At 37.7% G+C, this 21,102-nt stretch overlaps 1 protein-coding gene across 3 annotated transcripts in view; it reads right to left on the bottom strand.

Moving 5' to 3' along the window:
* WWOX (WW domain containing oxidoreductase) overlaps positions 1-21,102 on the bottom strand; it is a 483,980-nt gene that overhangs the window by 224,503 nt on the left and 238,375 nt on the right. The window contains exon 9 of one of the 3 annotated variants that reach the window (XM_085589258.1): positions 1,837-20,732. The exons of the other annotated variants lie outside the window; for them this stretch is intronic. Within the exon in view, the coding sequence (XP_085445384.1) occupies positions 20,667-20,732 (66 nt within the window). The 3' untranslated portion in view covers positions 1,837-20,666. Of the gene's footprint in view, positions 1-1,836; positions 20,733-21,102 lie in introns of those variants that run through there. 3 annotated transcript variants of the gene reach the window in all.

Genomic DNA, 21,102 nt, shown 5'->3' with positions numbered 1-21,102 from the left:
AACAGACATTTCAACGGCCCCTGGAAACTTCAAAATGTGCTTTTCCTGTGCTTGAAGTTGAAACAAGTGAGCAATACTGTTGTCTTCTTAATTTGTTGACTTTGGTTTTCATCCAGACATGCAAAGACCAATCCAGTGACATGCAGAAAAACAGAATTCATTTGTTCAGCAACTTCTCCAGCCAACTCTGTGTTATACACAAAGATAATCTGTTAATGCTATTGTATATTGAAGATGCTTCTCTATTATACTTATCTGCTGTGTCACTAAAAGTTATTTACATGGAGACTTAATAACACCCTTAAATGAAATTCAAATGGACATTAAGCACACATATAATGTATTCTTATATCCAGTACATGTGTGTTTCGATTTTTTAATTCAAAGTGACTGATTGCTGATGAAATTGAGTTAGTTGGTAGGTTTGTAGGGTTAATATAAATCACTCTGCAAATTATTGCATCAAAGAAAAAGCCAGAAGTACAGATACTTTATTTACACAGGGCTCTCCTCACCACCAGAGCTGGCTTGCCCATCTCATCTCTCTCCTGCTCAAGTACTTGGAAAACCAAAAGTATCTGCTCTCTAGTTTTAGCTGGATCGACTCAGGGCAGGATAAAACTGCATGTTTATTTTTTAGCCCTGCTTATTATGCTAGACCCTCTCTTTAAGTGCTTCCATTCTCTGCATTTAGTATAACTGGAGACCAGTACCTGCAATCTTCTGAGCACCTCCAGCTACTTCCTTCTATAAAAATGTGATACCATTGATATAACACAAAAACTAGTGATCCATTCTACTTCAGGGAACACTGCTGCACCCATGGCCCCACCTCCCCAGCTCTGTTCCTCCACCACTTTCTATGACTCAAATTTTTCACAAAATTTTGTCAAATGTCACTTGATTTTGCCACTCTCCCTGAGCAGATCTCTGCCAAATTCCAATTCCTGCAGGTATGCTACAGAAAAAAAAAATACAAGATTACTCACTGCATAAAACTGATTTTATGTTATAATGTCCTGCAGATCCACCCAAACCAGTGAAGCTTCTCCCATTTACATGGCTGAGAATTGAGCACATTCCCTTCAGGAGCCAACAGCCCCTGTCAGACCAGGGCAACTGGGCAGCCTCATGCAGCTGTGTCCTGTACTGCCACAGAACCCCAAACATTACCACTGCTACACAATTTCTATTTTTTAATTTGTTATTGTTATCTTGGGCTCTGGAAGAGGCTTTTCTAAAGGCCCTGTTGTGATGGACACATAACACCAAGAGCAACAATTCTTCTGCTGCAGTCTATGAGCAGATTGACTTGCTTTACTATTTCCTTTCTCATTCCTTTTTCAAGTTTTTGATTTACTGAAAAACTGTTTAAGGGAAAAAAACCAAGGATCTGCCCCAAAATCCCAACTGTGGGAATGTTTGCTTTCTTTGGCAGCACTAATATTTATCCCATACTTACTAGGAATTCTCCCCTGTGCTAAGAATGTTGGTCTTACAGCTCAAAGATCTAAACATGAAGAATTTTCTCAGTATTGTGTTTTTCTCCCCCTCTATGCAACTTCAGAGCAGTTAGGAAAAAGAAAACATTAAAACAAAAATCACCGTCTTCGAGTGTCTGTGAAAATTTATGTACTAAAAAGCAGCTGTAAAATTTTTAATGTTTAAATTAATGTTTTATGTTTACAATAAAAACTCTCCAGCCATGAAGGGCTTTTAAAAGCTACATGCTAAATACAAGCAAAACCAAAGCAAACAATAACACTCCCATGAAGCCCAGCTTCAACACACAAAATGGCAAATAAGACTTTTGTGCACACTTCCTAAGTTTCTGTGTCTTTTTCTACAAAAAAAAAAAAAAAAGAGCCCTTAGCAATGTCAAATCCACAAAAAAGAGCTGGTTAGAATGTGAAGGCAAAAGCCTTGTAATTCCTTAATAATAGGTTTTTCTGCAATTCTGAATGTATTTGTGATGGTCTGGTTTACTTTTTTTTATTTGAATTGTGTTATAAATAAAACAGCTTCTCTCCTCCCCCTCTTCTGCCAGCTGTAAGCACTCTGTCCTCCAATAAAGGTTGAAACAAATGAATAGGTTTAAAAGAGACCATTATGCACTTGCTAGCGCAGAGTGAGGAGATGAAATGTTGCCAAATCATTCTCCTTTTAAAATCAATAGGAATTCTTGTTATTGGATTCAATGGGAGTATAATTAGGTTCTACACTCACACACTTCCTTGACAATGTGGGTTTCTTTGCCTCTTTCATTCCCGTCTCCCTCTCAGCTATGGAGAAGTCTCGGCGCTCTCAGTCTGAGCAGCATTTTAGCCACTTCTCCCCTGCAATATTTGTGCCACAGCCTGGAGAAGGCAGAGTGAGCACAAATAACTCAGATTACCAATCCTGAAACCCAGCAGGGAGAGCCCAGCCCAGCACCCAGGTGAGCCTCAATCTCCCGTGTTCCCTGCCCATTCCCACCTCCCCAGTGACCAGCCACCTTTTCCATCTGCAGCCCACCTGGGTCCTGCAGGTCCTGCTGCAGGGATGATAAACTCAAATAGAGTTTGTTTCAATCAGATATACATCTGTCCCACAAGTCAAAATTGTTTTCAAAGCCAATATAAATAATTTCCCTTTGTAAGGTCACACAAGGAGGACCCAGCATTTGCCAGATCTGAATGTTGGGCTCCAAATCAGCCACTGTGAAGTCCTGAGTCCACTCCCAGCAATCTCTCAATGAAAGTTATATATGACTTTCTATACTTGCTTTAATAAACAGTGCACTGAACAACAACAAAACTGTATAAAGCCTCATCATCCCCCAAAGTCCAAGAATTCAGAGTCACCTTTTTCAATCTTTTCTACCATGCATAGATCCTATGCAAATAGTTTAAGTCTTATCCACACTGCTACCTTCATAAATTAATTTGTCAGCTTTTACTTTGTTCTGAAAGAAGGGATGCAAGAGCAGTCTTTTAACTGTTCCTTGGTTAGAGGCAGTAAACAAAATTACTTCATAGCATTTAAAATGCTGAATATCCTTTTTTCTATTCTCTAGAACCAGGGAAATCACACCTCTAAGACCAATTCCTCATTTTTTCCCCTTATTTTTTAGCAGTAGAAAATCTTTCTCATGTCAACTATATTTTTTAAAAACACATAACTCAAAACAATTAAAGATACTCAGAGATTATTTTAGATAACTTCAGATTATTTCCAAGATGCTCTTCACATATTTAGCACAATCATCTCAAGATTTGCCTGACTAGATTTTTTGAGACTCTGTGTGCTCAGCTCTTCCTTCCAGCCTTTGTGTATCCACAATTAATTTCTCCACAATCACAATTAATCATTTTTTAAACATGTCAGATATATACACAGCTCTTCTGTAGATGAGATATTCCTACTGCAGATTATTTGCTGAAAACAGATGAGGACTTCAGACATTTTATTAGTTCATATTAGGGTTGTGACAAGCAAACCAATTACATTACACATCAGAAAAATTAAGATATCTTGGATTTAAAGCAAACCAAGGGGAAAAAACGTTTCCATTTTCATTTAACGCTCCCCGGATTTGGAACTTTTCATGCAAACTTCTTCTAGTTGTGCTGAAGAGAGTTTGACAGAAACAGGATCTATGGACAGAGCAGCAGGAACAGAATCACAGCGAGCATTCCCAAACATCACTGGGGATGAAGGAGCAGCAACCCTTTTGTACAAAGCTAAGGGCAGTAAAAAAATATAAGCAGCAGTGACATTTTAACAGAAACTATCCCTCTATGGCCTTGTCCACAGCCATAACTCTAGAAAAGAGCTCCTTGTCTAACGTGCCCTCCAGGATTAAGAAGGCAGAGATATCCTGCTATATATTAAAATTAGTATTTCTTGGCTGTGAATAGTTTCAGATCGGGCTCCTCATGTCCTGGACATGATTCAAATAAGCAACTTCTCCACTGGGTAATTTAACCTGCTCATGTGCCTGGTAGCTAAGATTTACTACCTCATCATTTCAGTAAAAATTTACAAAATTAGGTTTGGACAAAGGAGGGAACACCAAGAGCAGTTGCAGCACGACTGTATTACAATGGGGATGTGAAACAAATATGAATGGAGTAATTCCTAACTACTATTTATCTTCAAATGAAAAACAAATAGGCACAATTAAACCCCAGGGACAGCAATAAGACTACCTGCACTTTCTGAAACTTCCCTACAGCAATGACTGCAGAGTACAAATGGAGTATTTTCAGTTACTAAAGCAGGAATTTGATGAGAATGCTACCTGAAAAGCCTGAAAACAGTTTAAAATTTATCATCTATATTTCAAATTAGCATTAATAACACAATCTGAATTGCACATGGAGATTTTGCCATAGAGTACTTTCAAAAAGAGTTCAATATAGCTGTCTCTAACTACAAACAAGAAAATGAACCGATTGTTAAAGATACCAATACATTGGGAGCAAATCTGGGGAAAAAAATACAATTATCCTATTTCTTAGTGTCAATAAGGAAGCATCAAGTAGTCCAACTTGGGGACTCTTTGCTTCCCAATATCCCCAGTAATGTCCTGTACATGTTCTGAGAGTTCCCAAATGTAAAGAAGACCTATATGGAGTTTTATTTTCCTTCCTCCAATTTTTATTCCCAAGATGCACCAAAAAGGAGCACTTGGCAATGGATTCTGACAGCAGAGTATTTTGATGCAGTTTGGATTGCCTTCTGGAAAGAAAAAAATGACCTTAGTTGGAACAGTATATAGGAAATATTAAAGAAAATTGTGTCGAATCAGTCAAATTTTCATTCTACAGGCACATTTTAAATTATCGTTTCTACACAAGCCACCTACATCCAATCCAGATTTCACTGCTGGAGAAAGTTTGCACTATTTTACTCTCAAGATACAAAGATTTCCTGGAGTTCCTTTCTCTCTCTGCCTCTATCTAAGGTATTTGAGCTGGCCCTAGGGGGGGGACATTTTGCCCTTATGTTGTTCACTGCTATAATCTGTTATTCTCGAGAATGGGAGGGCACCAGATCTCGTGCCAGTTATCCTCCCAAACCTCTCATTAATGTTGACAGCAAAATACTGACCACGGCATTAACTACATGATAAGAGAGGGCACTCCTGAGGCTTGCACATCCCAATCAAGTGGGCTCCACTAAAAAGTGTCTCGTTACCGACAATACCAGAAAATTGCAACATTTTCTTAAATTAGCACTAAAATAGAGATGACTCACTTTGTACTGTTCTAGATGATTTGTCTCCCTTTCCTCCATTTCATTCCCTCCCACCATCCCTAAATCAGATATAAAACTTTCTTTTGTGGCAATGGGAGGAAAGAGAGGGAAAAAACCAACACTAAAATCTCAAGAACTCTGTGTTTAGGGTGAGCCACTCTGCAGCATCACAGCTGACGAGCTCCAAATACTCATCAGCTCCTCCAAGCAGTTCCTTCAGCCTGAGGCACACCAAAATTTGTACCTGTGAGAGAGAAACCCTCTCAGCTACAGGCCAAAAATGCAGTTAAAGCTTGGTTCTTCCCATAGCTTCCAAAGAGCTGGGTTTATTTCACTTCCCTGCAGTGCACAGTGTCAGTCCATTCACAGCACTATTTACATTAATGCCTGATCCAGCAATCATCCTGCAAATATATCAGAACTGTTCCAGGGATAAGGAAGAACATTGTTTTGCAGCAACACAGTGTTAAAAAGCAAACTGATTCCTTGCTCTGAGAATGTCTTTGCAATAGAATTCATGGGTTTAGATTGCAATATCCAGGTAGGACACATGCATAATGATATAACATCCCCATTGAATACACAAGTCTGCCAGGTCCAGAGTAGCCCAAGTCCCAGACACATTTCATCATGGCAAACCTCAGGTAGGCTCAGAGAAGTAAACTGTTTCACAGGACACTCTACTCCTAGAAGAACTTCCAAGTGTTTCCTCTTTCCTCCATAACTTGTCAGTCTCCTCACCCACCCATCACAGATAAAATTGTACTTAAATAAAGCAAGCACAGCATCTTCATTTAAATGTTAAGGAAATATTTATCAGCACAAAGGCAGTCTCAACCCATACAGTGTTTACAATGGTTTTTATCTTCAGGCTACATTAGGATTTGCTGTGAAATGGTATTTGCAATGACTTGTGAATCACTGCCAAATGTGGTTGCACCAACCATATTGCAAAGCTTTGCACAGCAGTAATCACGGGGTACGTCTGACACTGGGAGCAATTGGTACAGAAGAGCAGTAAAAAAAGATGGTCTGTTCTTTTCTCACTTAATCCCTTCTGTTGAGGCACTCTTAAAATTCAGAATAAAATATGAACTAAGATAACAGATGCCCTTAATGAGGCCCTCTGTTACTCTACCCAAGTATCTCAGAAAAAATAAAATATATAGATGCTGTTTCAGCAACTAAGACAACAGAATTACAGGGAGCAGAAAGTTTGTGATTCTTTGGGGCAGAGGGTTATCTCACACAGGAAGGAATAGTTGGTGAGCTTGGAAACACTGACACAAGCTGCAGAATGCTAAGATATCATCTCCCTTCACTTCTAGGCTACTTCTCTTGATACCAAACCCCACTCTCCTCCTCAAAACTGGAGGTGAATAAATGACTGTAACTGGGTAGATTAAAAACATGACAAGGTAATTTCTGCCTTATGAGAAAACCTATATGTAAAGAGATTTTAATGCAGAAAATTGCTGCTCCTTGTTTAAGGGAAACAATCCCACTTAATCTGATAATTACACCTAGCTCATCCTCAAATGTATAAACACAGAGTACTGTTTGGATCTGATAAAAAAGTGCAAAATCAATCTCATACACCTTTAATTCTGCAAACCAAACAAATAAATCACTCTACAGACTCTAAAAGATATCTCCAAAATCTCCAAGATCTCTCAAAAATCAAAGCCTTTTTAGACTCAAAAATCTTCATATTTAGCAGCATTTTGACAGCTCTGTGTGATCCACAGAAAATTCATGGCAATTTCCACTTGTAATGCACAGGTACAAAGTAGCATTTCTGACTATCCCACTAGAAATGGCATTTGAACAGGCTGAGAGCACTAGTAACCTGCATCTCAGTTTTTTCATAAGATTATGCAGTGATGAGCCAAACTTTGCAAAGTACAAAATCTTTCATCTGCCAGCAAACATTATTTGGCATTTGTTTATTGCTGTAGAAAAAAGAAGATTCATCAATGATTAATCTTAAGAAATAAAGCTTTATACTCAGTATCTTTCCTGAGAACAAAACATTAAATCTAAAGTTGTTTTATGGATATTTTTCATAATAGAGGTTTATTGTTTTCAAACAAAATTAATTTCTGTATTGGATAGAAAAATGTTACAAACTAACTAGTTTGTAATGTAACTGGAGAAACTTAATGAACTAATTCCTGAATAATTGAAATGCACTGATTTCTGGCATAGCATCATCTTTTAATATCACTAAGGTACTCTGTGTACTTTTATATGGTCAGATCTCATTTTGATCCAAGGTCCAATCTGAGCTACCCTCAGCTGCCTCTCTTTACAGCATGTTATTCATAAATGTTGCATATGTTCTTGTATTCCTCTAAAACAAGACAGCATAAACTTGTGAGAGGTTCAGAACTGGTTGCTGGGGATTTACAGATAGCAATAAAATGCAAAGAATCATTTTAAAATTCAGCACAGGAAACAATGATTTTAAGTTCAAAATTGCCATCAACAACTATCACTTATTTAAGTAAAACGAGAGGAGAGTCTCAAAAGAATTGTATGTGTGTCACTCCTACCTTGACAAAAAAAAAGTATTTTTAATCTTACATCATATATCACAGGAGGTCTCTAGTCACTTCAGTATAGCAGGACAGAAAAGGAGGAAGTTATAAATTTTCAGGCAGTAACAATTTAAAATTAAGACAAGAACAAATATTGTTAGTAAAAGCAAAAGACAGTGAGGAAAGCATCTCAGCTTGTGGAATAACAATATTGTTAAATAGAAATGGTTGTTTTCTGAACACAGTCATTTTATAAAATGTACAGTAAAGCTTTTATATGTAAATTACTCAAACTCAGAAACCACTTCAAATTGAATCGAGAATAGCTTGAAGAAGAACACTTTAAGTGAAAACGTGCTTAAAATGAACAAGATCAAGAACAACTAAGGTGCACACACAATGTTTTACTGGGGAAAAATCCCTGTAAATAAATATTTGATTGATGTATTGCTAACAAAAAAGGATAAAAAATTGGCTTCAAATATATTTAGATAGCCTCTTAATACATGCACCTGCCTTTTCCTTGAAACTGATTGTTTGTTAAACTATGTATTGCCACCAAATATATAACTGTGTTACACAAATGATTAAAGCCACTACAATAGAACAACTTTATACAAATAATCACATTATTACAGTTAAAAGTTCCCTTCTTTAACATACTACAACAAAGCAATTTTCCCTCAACTTTTGAACTAAAAGTCATATGATATAATCACTGTCATTTTAACATTCCAACATCCCTTAAAATAGTCCAGTCACATCTGGTGGTCAGACTTGAACAACTGTTCTGTACCAAACCTTCACACCAGGTACTCCATGAAGGTACTGAAGGCTGGGAGCTGTGTTTACAAATCCCACATGGATTTTAAAGGAGTTACATATGAAGAAACTGCCCTATCTGTTGATTTTACCAGTTTGGAAACATATTTATCTTCATGTTTTCTAGCAAACCTGGGCATCTCTAATGATGCCCTGCCTGGAAATGCCAATTGACACAGAGCATGCTGTTGGAATGCCAACCTCATATTTTTATTTTTGGAATAAATTCCTGGTAATTTAAGCACTCTGACAAAACTAGCTGCAATCCATATGTTTCTATTTGATTCTCTGTGACTGTTGGGCTCGACTGCTGTACCAGGGCCTTGTACATCTGAAACTCTCTGGTGGCACTCTCACTGCTAAGAAAGGAGATGAGGTGGAACACTGAGGTACCTGACAATGAGTAAATAAAACAAGAGATAATCATTGGGCAAATGTGAAGGAAAAGCAAAGCTAACCTCAAGAAGACAATATAGCCCTTACCAGAAATTAACTTACACAGAGTTTAATAAAACTCGCTTGCCACAGTAGCAAAGGAATAACCTCTTTGTAAGGCTGTGCCCTTAGAAAAATTATTTTGAATTCAGTTATTGATTGTATGCTTCCTCCTGTAAGAATATGGAAATGTGATTTGATTCCATGTTTGCAGGGTAATTCTCCCTTTGGATTTGAACATGGCTACCAATTACTGTAGAGCCAGAGAGATATTTATCCTACAGCAAAACTTGGGCCTCAGTTTATGGGTTTGTTTATGGGAGAACAGCAGGTAAATTTAAGCAGTGACCAATAAAAGAGACTGATCCTGCTGGCCTTTGTAAACTAAATTGTGATCTTCCTCACATCAGCCATGTCAGGCTTGCAAAACTAATTCTGACTAAAAAGATTAAGACATCAGGCATTAAAAATAGATGTGTGGCCTATTAAACTGCAAGTGCAATGTACAATTCCCATAGTGTGAGATCTCCTCACCTGCATTTCCCACCAAGACTACCAATAATAAAAAACCCAAACCAAAATACAACCTGGTGATATTTCCTCAGTTATCAAAGAGAAGTACTCACTGGGGTGAGTGAATGAGCAGAATTTTGAAAGATGATATTATTACAACTACAAGCCAAAAACTAAAATGCTATTATATCCCTTGCTAACTGATACTTCAGCTATTAATACTGAACTCCATCTAACTTACCTGAATGCTTTTGCACTGTTTCTCCCTCTCTACTGCTAAATGTGTGTACAATACCATGAAGGAGACTTAGGTATATTGCAAAGGTTATATTTTAAGATGATATGGGATAGCTGCAGTTGACTTTTTAAATCTTTCTCACTCTACTTCAGAAAAGGAATCAGAAAGCCACATGGTTTTGCCACACTACATCTTTTAGTGAAAGCAGACAGATAGTTTTAGCATAAAAAATGACATGAATGTTTGAGCATTTTTTAAAAGCAATATTGTGGAACATTTTAGGAAACATTACCCACCAGAAATCCATTCATGTTCATATCTAAAAAAATAATATTTTTATCCCCTGAGTAAAATGATATATCTAATGAGAGGAGACTTAAATGCTAAAAGTACCTTCAATGCTTTCAATCATTCTTGTTCTTGGTTGTATTTCACTTGTGTGTACAGGGGCAAACATGCAGTCCAAGCTGCTGATAAACAACTCTGAGTTAACACTTTGCTCAATTTTTTAAAGATACTATTGTCAAAATCTTTCTACCACCATTACTACAAATGACTCTTCCCATGTCATGTACAGCTAGGCTGTGGCTGCGTGTCCTTTCCTAGGGAAGGACAAGAAAGGAAAGTTTCATTTCTATAGAAAAAGTATTCTTTGCTCAAGGCAGTCAGACACTGTAGGCATTTACAAATAGGAATGAGGCCTTACTGTTGATCTGTTCCAGTGACAAAGGCAAAACCTTTTAGACAAAAGTCTGTCTGAGAAAGGCAGATTTTGCAATTCACATGTTCCCAGTTCCCTTAAGGCACCTCCATCCAGGAGCTGCATTTCCCTTTGGTGATGTTTGACACTGCAGAAGAAGAAGCAGGCCTGGGTTCTTCAGTTCCTCCTGATAAAATGCTCTATTTATTAACTTTATTACTTAAAAGAAATAATATTCTGTTTTGCCTTCTTTATACATAACTTTCTCAGGCTTGCTTTGAGAAAAAAAAAAAAAACAACACATGTGAAATTGTGTAAATGGTCATATTTCTCAAAAAAATTTGTTGTGACATTCAGGAGAAATAAGGCCAAGCTAAGCCAGGATGCTAACAATAAAATTAGGAAGCAGAAATAATTGCAACTAAAAAAATTAAAGAATTGCACCTAGGAACAGAGTGACATAAATGAAAGAAGACTATAACTTCTCTTTCCTCTCTTTCCCGTGCTAACTTGCCACATCTTATCTATAGTTTTTGCTTCATGTCTTGTTATACTTACTGCTACTACTGAAGAATTTAGGAGGTTAAGCCATGAATCAGGGCCTCAATGTGCTACCAGCTCAACAAATACTGACAAAAAATGGTAAGTGTTCCAGGACATCCTTAAATGCATTGTTATCTGTGTGTTTTCTGTTCTTCCTATGATTTAAATATACAAACATTTAAAACACAGAGGTATTTATAAGAGTTACAGTATTCCTGTAACTTTCTGCATCAGAAGCAGGTTAGATAACAATATAAATGCCGTAAACAATGTGTAATTCAGCCTCCATTTACCAATGATAACTCTGATAACACAAGAAAACGAAAGTATTTAGGATACCTAAGCAGAAAAATAAGGGATTTTTTCCCTGAAAATAATCTAAAGAGAAAACTCCATAAAAATGTGAGCAAATCAGTGCAGCAGCCCAGCAGTCCTGGCAGTACACAGATTAAAAGACCCCCAGAAGGGGCAGCAGCACCTTTCACCTGTGACACAGCCACAGGGGCTCTGCCCCACCAGTCCCCACAGAGCAGCAGCGAGTTGTTGTAATGAAGAGCAGAGGTATACAGCCTTTATCAGATGAGAGGGGATTTGTCAGAGATTAATAGAATTCCATTGTAATATCCATATCTCACAAAGGCATACTCTGACAGGGTCCAATTACTTTCAACAAGCTGGGCCTGCTACATGGGCCCTCTGAACCGGAATGGCCCTCCAATCTGTATGCTTTCCTTCAGACAGATAACACCAGCGTGTTTCTCTCTGTGATCACTGCCTAACTTAAATGAGTTAATCTCGTTTTCCAGATGAATTGTTATTTTGTCTCCCGCAGGCTGTGATTACCGGATAAAAGTATTGTGTTAACAGGAGGGCCAGGGTCTTTTCAGCAGCGGATTCCACATTCAGATAACCAGCCAGAGAGGCTTTCCATGCTTGCTTTTTTTTTTTTTTTTTTTTTTCTAATGTGAAGTAAGAGAGTGGCACTAACAGGAGAAAACTGTGAAATGACACAGAGATAAAGCTTCCCAAATAATTACGTAACTTCGTCAGAGGTCAGAGGGGCAGTTTATCTTCATATTTCAAAAGAGCATCCCGGTGAACCAATCTCATTTACAGCCTACCTCTACATATTTTAAGATGTTATTTGCCTTTCAGTTCATGCCTGCCCTTTCTTTCTCTAATGGCCTTTGTTCCTGAAACCATTATAATGTGCTTGAGAAGTTCACAAGGGAGCCTATCAGAATATAAATATTTGGAAGCACTGAAAACTATCTGGGCAGGATCAGAAAACAGGAAGACAAAAAAAAGCCCATGATTTCACAAACAGTTCTCTTCAACTGATGAAGCAAGAGCCATATGGTGAGAGTTACCATCTACAGCACATTTTTCTGAGGTAATCTATTTTCTCAATGACAGCAGTGAGATTCTTCATTTCCTTTTCTCAACAAGATGTGAAAAAGGAAAAGGGCCACTCTAATGTTAATTTTTTAAAAAGTACACCATGGGTGAGGGGAAGGCTTAACATAGGAGAAGCACCTGGCTAGTACAGGAAACACCTGATTGTGCAGTCGTGCCTTGACCACCAGGACAATCTCTTCATGGCCAAGAAGAACTCACACCTGACCCCATTTGGGCAAATTCCAACCCACCAACAGCAGCAGAACTACACAAATTACATCAGGTCCATGTGCCTCGTGCATTTTCATCTGTACACAAAAACACCCATGAAATGATGCGTTATGTCAGTATCTAGTGCCACAAGGCAAATAAAATGATGCCTCTAATGCTGTAGATTTCTCCAGTGGCTCTCCCAGTTGCTCCTGAGGTGGGTCATACCAACAATTCGGAAACAAGACGCAACATCTGATCGCTGGCACCGCATCAAACGCTGCCCGTGAGGCGCAGTCAATAAACTTATGAAAGCTTCCTGACAGAAAGCCACAACCTTTGACTGCAAAAAGCCAATGTCTTCAGCAAAGTCTGAATGAGCATCGGTGCAGGATGTGTATCCAAAGCACACAGTGGGTGTATCCCCACTCCATGCACAGGTCTGGGGCAGAGCAGACCCTTCGAGTCCTGGGCACCCAGTTCTTCAGAGCTGGGGCCTGGCAAAGACCATCACAGCTTCTTTTATGCTCCCATGCCCATATTGCCTTCCACAGGAAAGGAGAGGCTGAAAGTGAAAAGCAAATCTGAGGAATATCACTCCCTACACAAATATTTGGGCTCCATCTTTCTTACACAAAGAGTAACTGCCATCAGCAGGTATGAACACCATTCATAGGTGAACAGGTAAATTAATGAAAAGATGACACATTTTGGAGTTTCTAAATGACTGTTTAAATATTTCTATATCTCATAATGAAGTGAAGAGTCTATGCAGCTGGAACTGCAGCCACCATATTGCTGACCTCCATTTTGATCAAGTTGGCAATGTTCTCACTTCTGGCCAGAGACAATAAATTCAACCTCTGTACTCAGAATAAACTCATAATCCATCATTTAAAGGTCCCTGGTATCTTCCAAAATGGGGAGGTGATAAGCCAATAGTTTACATTTGCTGATGAAAACAAACTCTGTGCATTGCACACAACAGAAAGCAAAATGTCCATATAGCGTAAGCAATCACCTACTTACAGTGTAAAAACAAAGTTACCGTAAAAACATGTCTTCCTTCAACAAGGTGAGCAGAAAAGATGGCTTTTACACATAGGAGCTGTCCTCAGGTGTATAAGGAACCACACTGTTTGCTGGGCTACAAAAAGCATATTCCAGCTGTCTTCACCACCCAGCATTGTGTTTTATTCTGCTTAGCAGGAGACCAGTGGTGCTGCTAGGAGAGTGTGAAGAGCTCCTATGCATCATCATAAACAAGATAAGCAGAATTATTTCCTAAATTACAAACAACTACAGCTATAACAAATCACTGAGGGGAGCAGGGGACACTGTGGGCACAGTGTGGGCACAAAGATGTGAGCTTTTAGCAGATTTTGTCAATGCTGCTGCTGCTGTAGGAGCAGGAGGCTGGTGTGACTTTGCTTGTCTTTGTCAGAAGAAAGAAGGAACAGTATTTTTCTGTCCTTTTTCACAAGTGTTTTGATTGCATTGCTTCTCTCGACTTAGTCTAGGAAAGGGTAGGCCTCAGTAGAGATTTCAGAGGCTACAGGTTCCCTGAGGTATATCCTCAAAAGGAGGATTTTTTCCCCTTTTTTTGGCCTAATTAATAGATCAGAAATGGGAAAAAATATGAATAAACATCAGGCAGTGTCATTTGGAGACTGGTCACTCGGACTAACCCGTGCTGAGTCTACACCCCAGCACACAAGGGATTAAGGACTGCTCACATCCTGGGCTGGGGCTTGTCCAGGACACAGCCCTGACAGTCAGCTCCTTACACGAAATTCCAGTTACTGGTCAATATTCCAGATCTCAGCGCGAGAAAATGGCTCACAATAACAGAGGAAAACACTGCTCACAATAACAGTGCTTTTCCAGACAAAGCCAACACTGGTGCAGCAGAAATGATGCTACTAAGAAGTGATGTGAATTGGTAACAAAGAAGCTTGATCAGCATGATGGAGACAGACAGTCAGAGACACAAATTAAATCTCAGACGCAAATTAATTTCTCATTCATTTTTCTCTGCACCGGTGCTACAAAACACTTGGCAAAAGTTGCCTTGAAGGTAGCAGCTGGAAATTATATTGTTTCAAAAGCTGAAAATATTCTCTACAGAGTAATTTTAAACCCATAAACTTTTCCTTTTGTTAGTTTGTATTTTGTTTTGTTTTTTAATAGTGCATCAAAGTGCATGCAGAGCCAATCCATGAATTGCTACATGACTTTATTTTTTTGAAACTGCCAGCCTGTTTTATTTGGTGGACTTATAAAATTGATAAAATGGACAGCTTTCTTTCTAAGCTAGCTTACAACTCCCCTTTTTTGAAAGCTTCCTAAACATGTGAGCACTCCATAAAAAAGTAACTGGTGCATGCAGAAGCAATGCAGTTCACAAATGAAGCAGTATAATGTCAATGGTTTGAAATTGTTCAGTCTCAGTTGTTTTCCAAGTCAATGCACTGGCAGTCTTGCCTGAATGCAACTAGTCAATAGAGAGAAAATAAATAGAGCATTTCCAGAATTCACCCATCAGCACTGAAAAGTGTCTGCTTACTATTACACAGTTTTAACATGTCATAATCGTTTTTCACAGTATAGAAACCCTCCTTATACTTTGGACAAAGACTGAATTACTATTTTAGCACCCTATACATATCTTCTAATAGAAATTCTAAGCAAACTGTATTGATTATAGTATTTTAAGTGGTGTTATTAAAGTAGAATCTGAATAATTTAGCCTATTTTTAATGCTACATCATGAATAAAAATTTATAATTTAGATATCTAAAAGAAGAGACTCCTGTATTTGGATTTCTGAACATATTCATTTCTGTAAATACCTATATATTGAACAAGCTCCCTGTAAGAGTTGAACACCACAATTTATGCACAGTGTTACTCCCATAAAGAATCCTATTGACTATTAAGTTGGACAGGTTTTGCTCACTCAGGTAAAAGCTTTAGTGGCACAGCTCTGTGACTCTGAACACCCAGACTTTAAGCAGCAGAGAGATACACGTGTCCCTTATCATTCTATCTTCTATTTCCCCCATGCTGTATGACAAGTGCCATGTCAAATAACACCACTGGGCTGAATGTACACAGAGAGGAAGGAAGCAGACAGGACAGACACATTGCTGCTTGCACTTTTGGGGAAATAGGAAGAAAAGGTTCTGCCTGCTTCTCCAGGCAGCTATATGCTAAATGGCATCTAAGGTGCTATGCTTACTTAGATAAGGTCCTTGCAATGTCACATAATTACAGAAAGGATCTGCCATAGCCTGAAAAATGAGAAGTATGTATTTTCCATTCCCCTGCCTTGTTATCTGTCACCTGGATGAAAATCATGTGAAAAAAAAAATAAAGAGGGGGAAAAAATTCCCCTTCAGACCCAAGAACACACTAACGCCCACGGATATAAATGTTACAATAAAAGAGCAGGACGACTACTAGCAGAGCTTTTATAGCTTAACAGTATTTTGACAACAAATGTTCATATTTCATTTGAAATTTATGAAACCTTTGTGCCTGTAATCCCATGAGCAGCTACATGGTAAATGAAAGTAGCAGGCAGTCTAGATTAATAATATTTTGCTTCATACTGGAAGAACATTGTAAGGAAAAGAAATCTTGCTTTATCTGTTCTCTCTCTCTTTTTTTTTTTTTTTTTTTTTTAAGTCTCTGTATTGGAGCAGATTCAGAGCTTTAAAACCTGCCTAAAAATATTCACAGATGCCTTATTAATTTATGAGAAACTGAAGGACCCATCACAAGGTATAAGCAAGCAATTTAGTAATAACAAGTAGAGGGGTATGATGCATGGCAAAATACCACAGCTCCTAGTGTTAGAGAGCTGCCAGTGGTTTAAATCAAGTTCAAGGGGAATACCTGGAGTAAGCTCCTGTACTTCATAAGCTAATAAAAAATTGGTATGGAAAGAAACCATTGCCCTATGAATCATAACCTTTGCTTTCACATTTTCACAGTTTAGACATACATGTATGCTAAAAGCCCAAGTGTGGCTTCTTGCACTTAAATGCCTAAGTGTCTTTTTCAACAGCTCTATTTATCTTCAAGCACATCCAACAAAAAATGTCGATGTTTTCTACATTTTTAAAATAGCCTCTCAGTGTAAGCTAACATGGCAAATATGATGTGGGCCTAGAAGGTAGATATTTATTTTTGTTAAAACGTTTATACATTTTTTTGAGCTTTTGTGTGGACTCATCTCACATAGACGGGATAAATTAGAGTGGTAAGATGACCCTGATGTTTTTCAAATAACATATCATTTTAGAAAAGATGATTTAGTGGCACACAGAAGAAAAGAAAAACACACACCAAACCTACAGTCCTGGGTTTTCACTGCCATACTTCAATTAATATTTGCTACCCAAACCTGAACATGAGAGTTACGTTGTTTGCCTTCTTTGCTCATAAATGCACTACAGATTGTCAAATATATTAGCAACCAAAGGAAGCCTTCCATCAGCATCTGTGCTGAGTGGATTCAATAACAGTCTAACCAATTTACTATAAAACTTTTATAGAAGCATTATATACTTGCATCAGGTTCACAGTTTTATTAATTTACACAGATTTTATGGTTTCTTGAAGTTCTTGTCTCTGAAAGAATGAACTGATACTTGAAGAAAGCTGAGTCTAGTGAGAAAATGATCTGCTTAAATATCATTCAGTCTTATAAAAGAGTAACTGTACAGTAGTTATACCACCATCTACATTTCCATATTTATAAAAACTGATATAGGTATAATTGGTTAATAATGTCTGTGCCTTCCAATGCAGAATAAAGTAAGTTTTATTGATAAGTTTTGTGGTTTGACTGCTGATTTGGAGAGGGACATCTTGAAGGAGAGTAGGATAAAGGGAGGTTTAGAAGATTTTTTTGCTTTCTAAAAAATGGTCCAGAAAATATTTGTGCCTCTAAGTTCCCTTTAAGCATGTTCCAGAAGAATAAATTAATGACAGGAGTTTTCTTCCTTTCCAGAGCAAGACTAAATCATTTACATATTTAAAATTAATATGTTTTTTGAAGTGGGACTCAATCAGAAAGCAGCTTTGTATCCTACACTGGTACTAGCTAAATTTAAGAATCAACTAAACTTCTAGTTGCAGGTTTGGTCTGAAAATCAGATCTTGCACAATGAAGTATGCACTGTAGCATACCGTATTGCTTATGACACCAGAAACTATCCAATTACTGAGCAGCTCTCCAGAGCCCAAACCCCAACTCCATTATTTGTCCTTACAGAGCAATCCCAGGACAGAACATCTGTAGCTATTACCCCACAAACACAGCCTATGTAACAGTGTAAGAGAATAAAACACATAAAGAGTGTGGAGTAAACCTTGCAGTGGACTGGATTGTGCCTACAGGCAAAGCAAATAAATGTGTTTCCTAAGAGAAAACTCCTCCAGGACCTCAGGAGTATCAGGAACATCAGGGCCTGAGCACTGTGACAAAATGAACATGGGGTCACATCCTGCACAGCGTAGATGAGCCCTGTCAAACACATTTACTCATAGAATGTGTGTATATGTGTATATAGATGTATATGCATAGAAGTACAGAAATATATATATACATATATATATATATATAGTATTTCTATGTGTATATGTAAATATGTATATACGCACATTCAGAACAGAGCATGTGAGTGTGTCCGTACACTCATAAATACTTTTGGATAAAGGAATGGCACAGGGAATTTCTCAGTGGAATCAGTTTGGACTGTCCTTGGGCTAAGACTGAGCCCTCAAATCCTCTTTGTGCCCCTCACCCAGGGGCTGCACTGCATCCCACCATCCAAAAGAGTTTCTTACTCTGACCAAGCACTGGGAAAAACACCCCTTGAAGACAGATGGAATCTCTTTTTATGGGTTTAGTTGCACGTTTGCTTAGACTTAGTCTTGCTGGGTGAGTAAATGGGTTGAAGCCAGACAGTTTGCTAGTTTGTTTATCTTCAATTAAAACTAAAGTAAAATTGTAATACCAAGGAATTGAGTCTGCTTAACTTGGGCCTGCTCTAAACCATTTTTTCCAGCTGCTTGACCTTTGATATAAACAGAAACTTTAAAAGTGTTCAACGGCTCTTGAAGCAGTTCCAGAAGAGCAGCTCTAAGAGAGAACTGTCAGGATTTTGAAGTCTTTTTGTTCTAGATTCCTTTTTATCATTCTCACATCATGGTTTTTACTAATACTGAGATAATCCCAGCTTCAAAAAAAAAAAAAAAAAAAGAAAAGCTACACACCCAATTACAAAGCCAAGTCCAAGGAATTTTGTTAGGTTAATTTCACCGTATTTTCTCCACACCCAAATTAGCTGAGTCAAATTTAGCTAATTTATTATTAAAGCAGGATCTTCAAAGGTGTATTCCCTAACAAAGATATTATGTCATGCATACTGTATCTGCAAGCATCAAGAGCTCTGTAATGTGTGCTGGAGAGAAGGGCATGAGGAGATCTGATAAAATTCAGGATGCTTAATGTCAAATATATAGAACAAAAGGAGAGTCTTCTCCAAGGTATGACACAGACAAGAGTGAACAAGGAAGTCAATAAAAAGTTTTACAGCAGAATCAAATAGATCCCTATTTCTGTAATGCATATGATTTCACTTATGTGAATTCCCTGTGTATTTTAAGACCACAGTTTTTAAAGGGCTCAGTTGGATGCTTCCTCTACCCTTCACCCCTGTGCTCTGAGCCACAGATTGCACTACAGGCATTTCTATTTTAAAATAAAATTCTGCTCTCATTTAAGAATTGTATTTATGAAAAACAAGGAAGAGAGCCTTAATTATTATATCATATAGCATGGTATATCATAAATCCAGACATAGGACTCTCATACAGTTCTAAATCACTTTCCCCTATTGCCCACAAAGACAACATAAACCAGAAGTGCTGATCTACAGATAAGTTACCCATCCAGAGGGCATTTATTAGATTGTCTCCCATCATCCAATCTCACAGAGGTCATATAAATTTCTTAATAAAATGTAGAAACAAAAATATAACTACAATTAGAGCACCCCAAAACCACAAAAATAAACCTACCTCTGAATATTTGTTCATTTAATTCCAACTATGTTAATACCTTATCTCAACTGACTGAGTGCTTTAATATTAAGAGAGTAGAAGATTCCAGTAGCTCAGAATTCCAATCTGATTTCTCTTTTGTAATTTTGAGTACAGCAACAAAACAGAAAGCCAGAGGAAATGCAGGACCTTTCCTTTTTTATTTAAAAAAATCAAATAAACTTTATAAATACATACCTTGCACCTGTTCAGACTAAAGACCATTTGCATTCCCCCAGGCCTCACTGATAATATTGAACAAAACCAGAATTTTTATCATAATGTCATAAATATGGTAGCTACACAGGCATCCCAAGTAACACCTTCTAATTGTCTTTATGGCATTAGTCCAGTTCCACAACATATAAGAAAAAAAAAGGAATGGAGTCTCATTTTTTTTGTATTTTCCACTGGGAAGATAAAGATAGGTCTGGTTTTGGAGAGTAGTTTAGTACTAGTGGTAGTTTGGCCTTTCCCCATGTGTGTCTTTCCAACCATACTGAAAGAAGTAAAAAGAAAGCTCTGCTGAATTTTTCTCTGAAGTGAAGGAGAGGGTCATAAATTGCTCTGAAATCTCCCTTGACTTTAAATTACATCAGATTTTGCTCTTTTACATCTCAGAACTGCCTTCTCTGCTAATTGGCAATATGTCCCAGTGTTTGATGCTTACTCAGCTACCATCCTCTGCTACTAGGGCTCTTCCCGAAAAATTAAGAACCTTAGCCAGTTTTAGGTAGTTTTTGATGGAGATCTCTTTTACTGTCCCCATGTTTTGCAGTAGGAAATTTCAATTGCTTCCTTCAAAAAGTTAAACAAGAAATCAAAGGCCAACAAGGAAAATAAAACCAGTCAGTTTAGATGATGTATTGACCAGGAAACCATAAGGTAAATTGAGATATATACACTTATGTTACAAGTAACTCAGGGCAGTCACAACTTCTCTTTTCTTGTATTGAATCAATACATGGCTGTGCTTCTTCAAGAGAAAACAAAGTAAAACATAACTTTTGGATAAGAGATCATCTTCCACACAGTATAAACAACTGAAGAACAAAGTAGATATTAATAAAATATATATAATAGTTATCTTCACCTTCAGTTAAATTGTGCCCTATTTTATAGTGCTGAAATAGAAAAATCTTAAAATAACAACAAATCCCCAGGCATCTACTAACAAGGGTACTATAGAGATTTAGAGGCCTCTAGTGACTTCTAGAGTGCTAGTTTGTGTACCAGCATCAGACTGATGCTGCTGCATTGAAAGCCTGCAGCCAATCACTGCCATACTATTTCAGGTTTGTTATGTGTGGTGGCAGAGCATTGTTTGCTATTGCACAGGCACTCCA

The sequence above is a fragment of the Lonchura striata genome, chromosome 11 (assembly GCF_050655825.1).
Source record: "Lonchura striata isolate lonStrDom1 chromosome 11, ASM5065582v1, whole genome shotgun sequence".
Lineage (NCBI taxonomy): Eukaryota > Metazoa > Chordata > Aves > Passeriformes > Estrildidae > Lonchura > Lonchura striata.
This window is presented reverse-complemented; position numbering and strand designations above follow the sequence as displayed.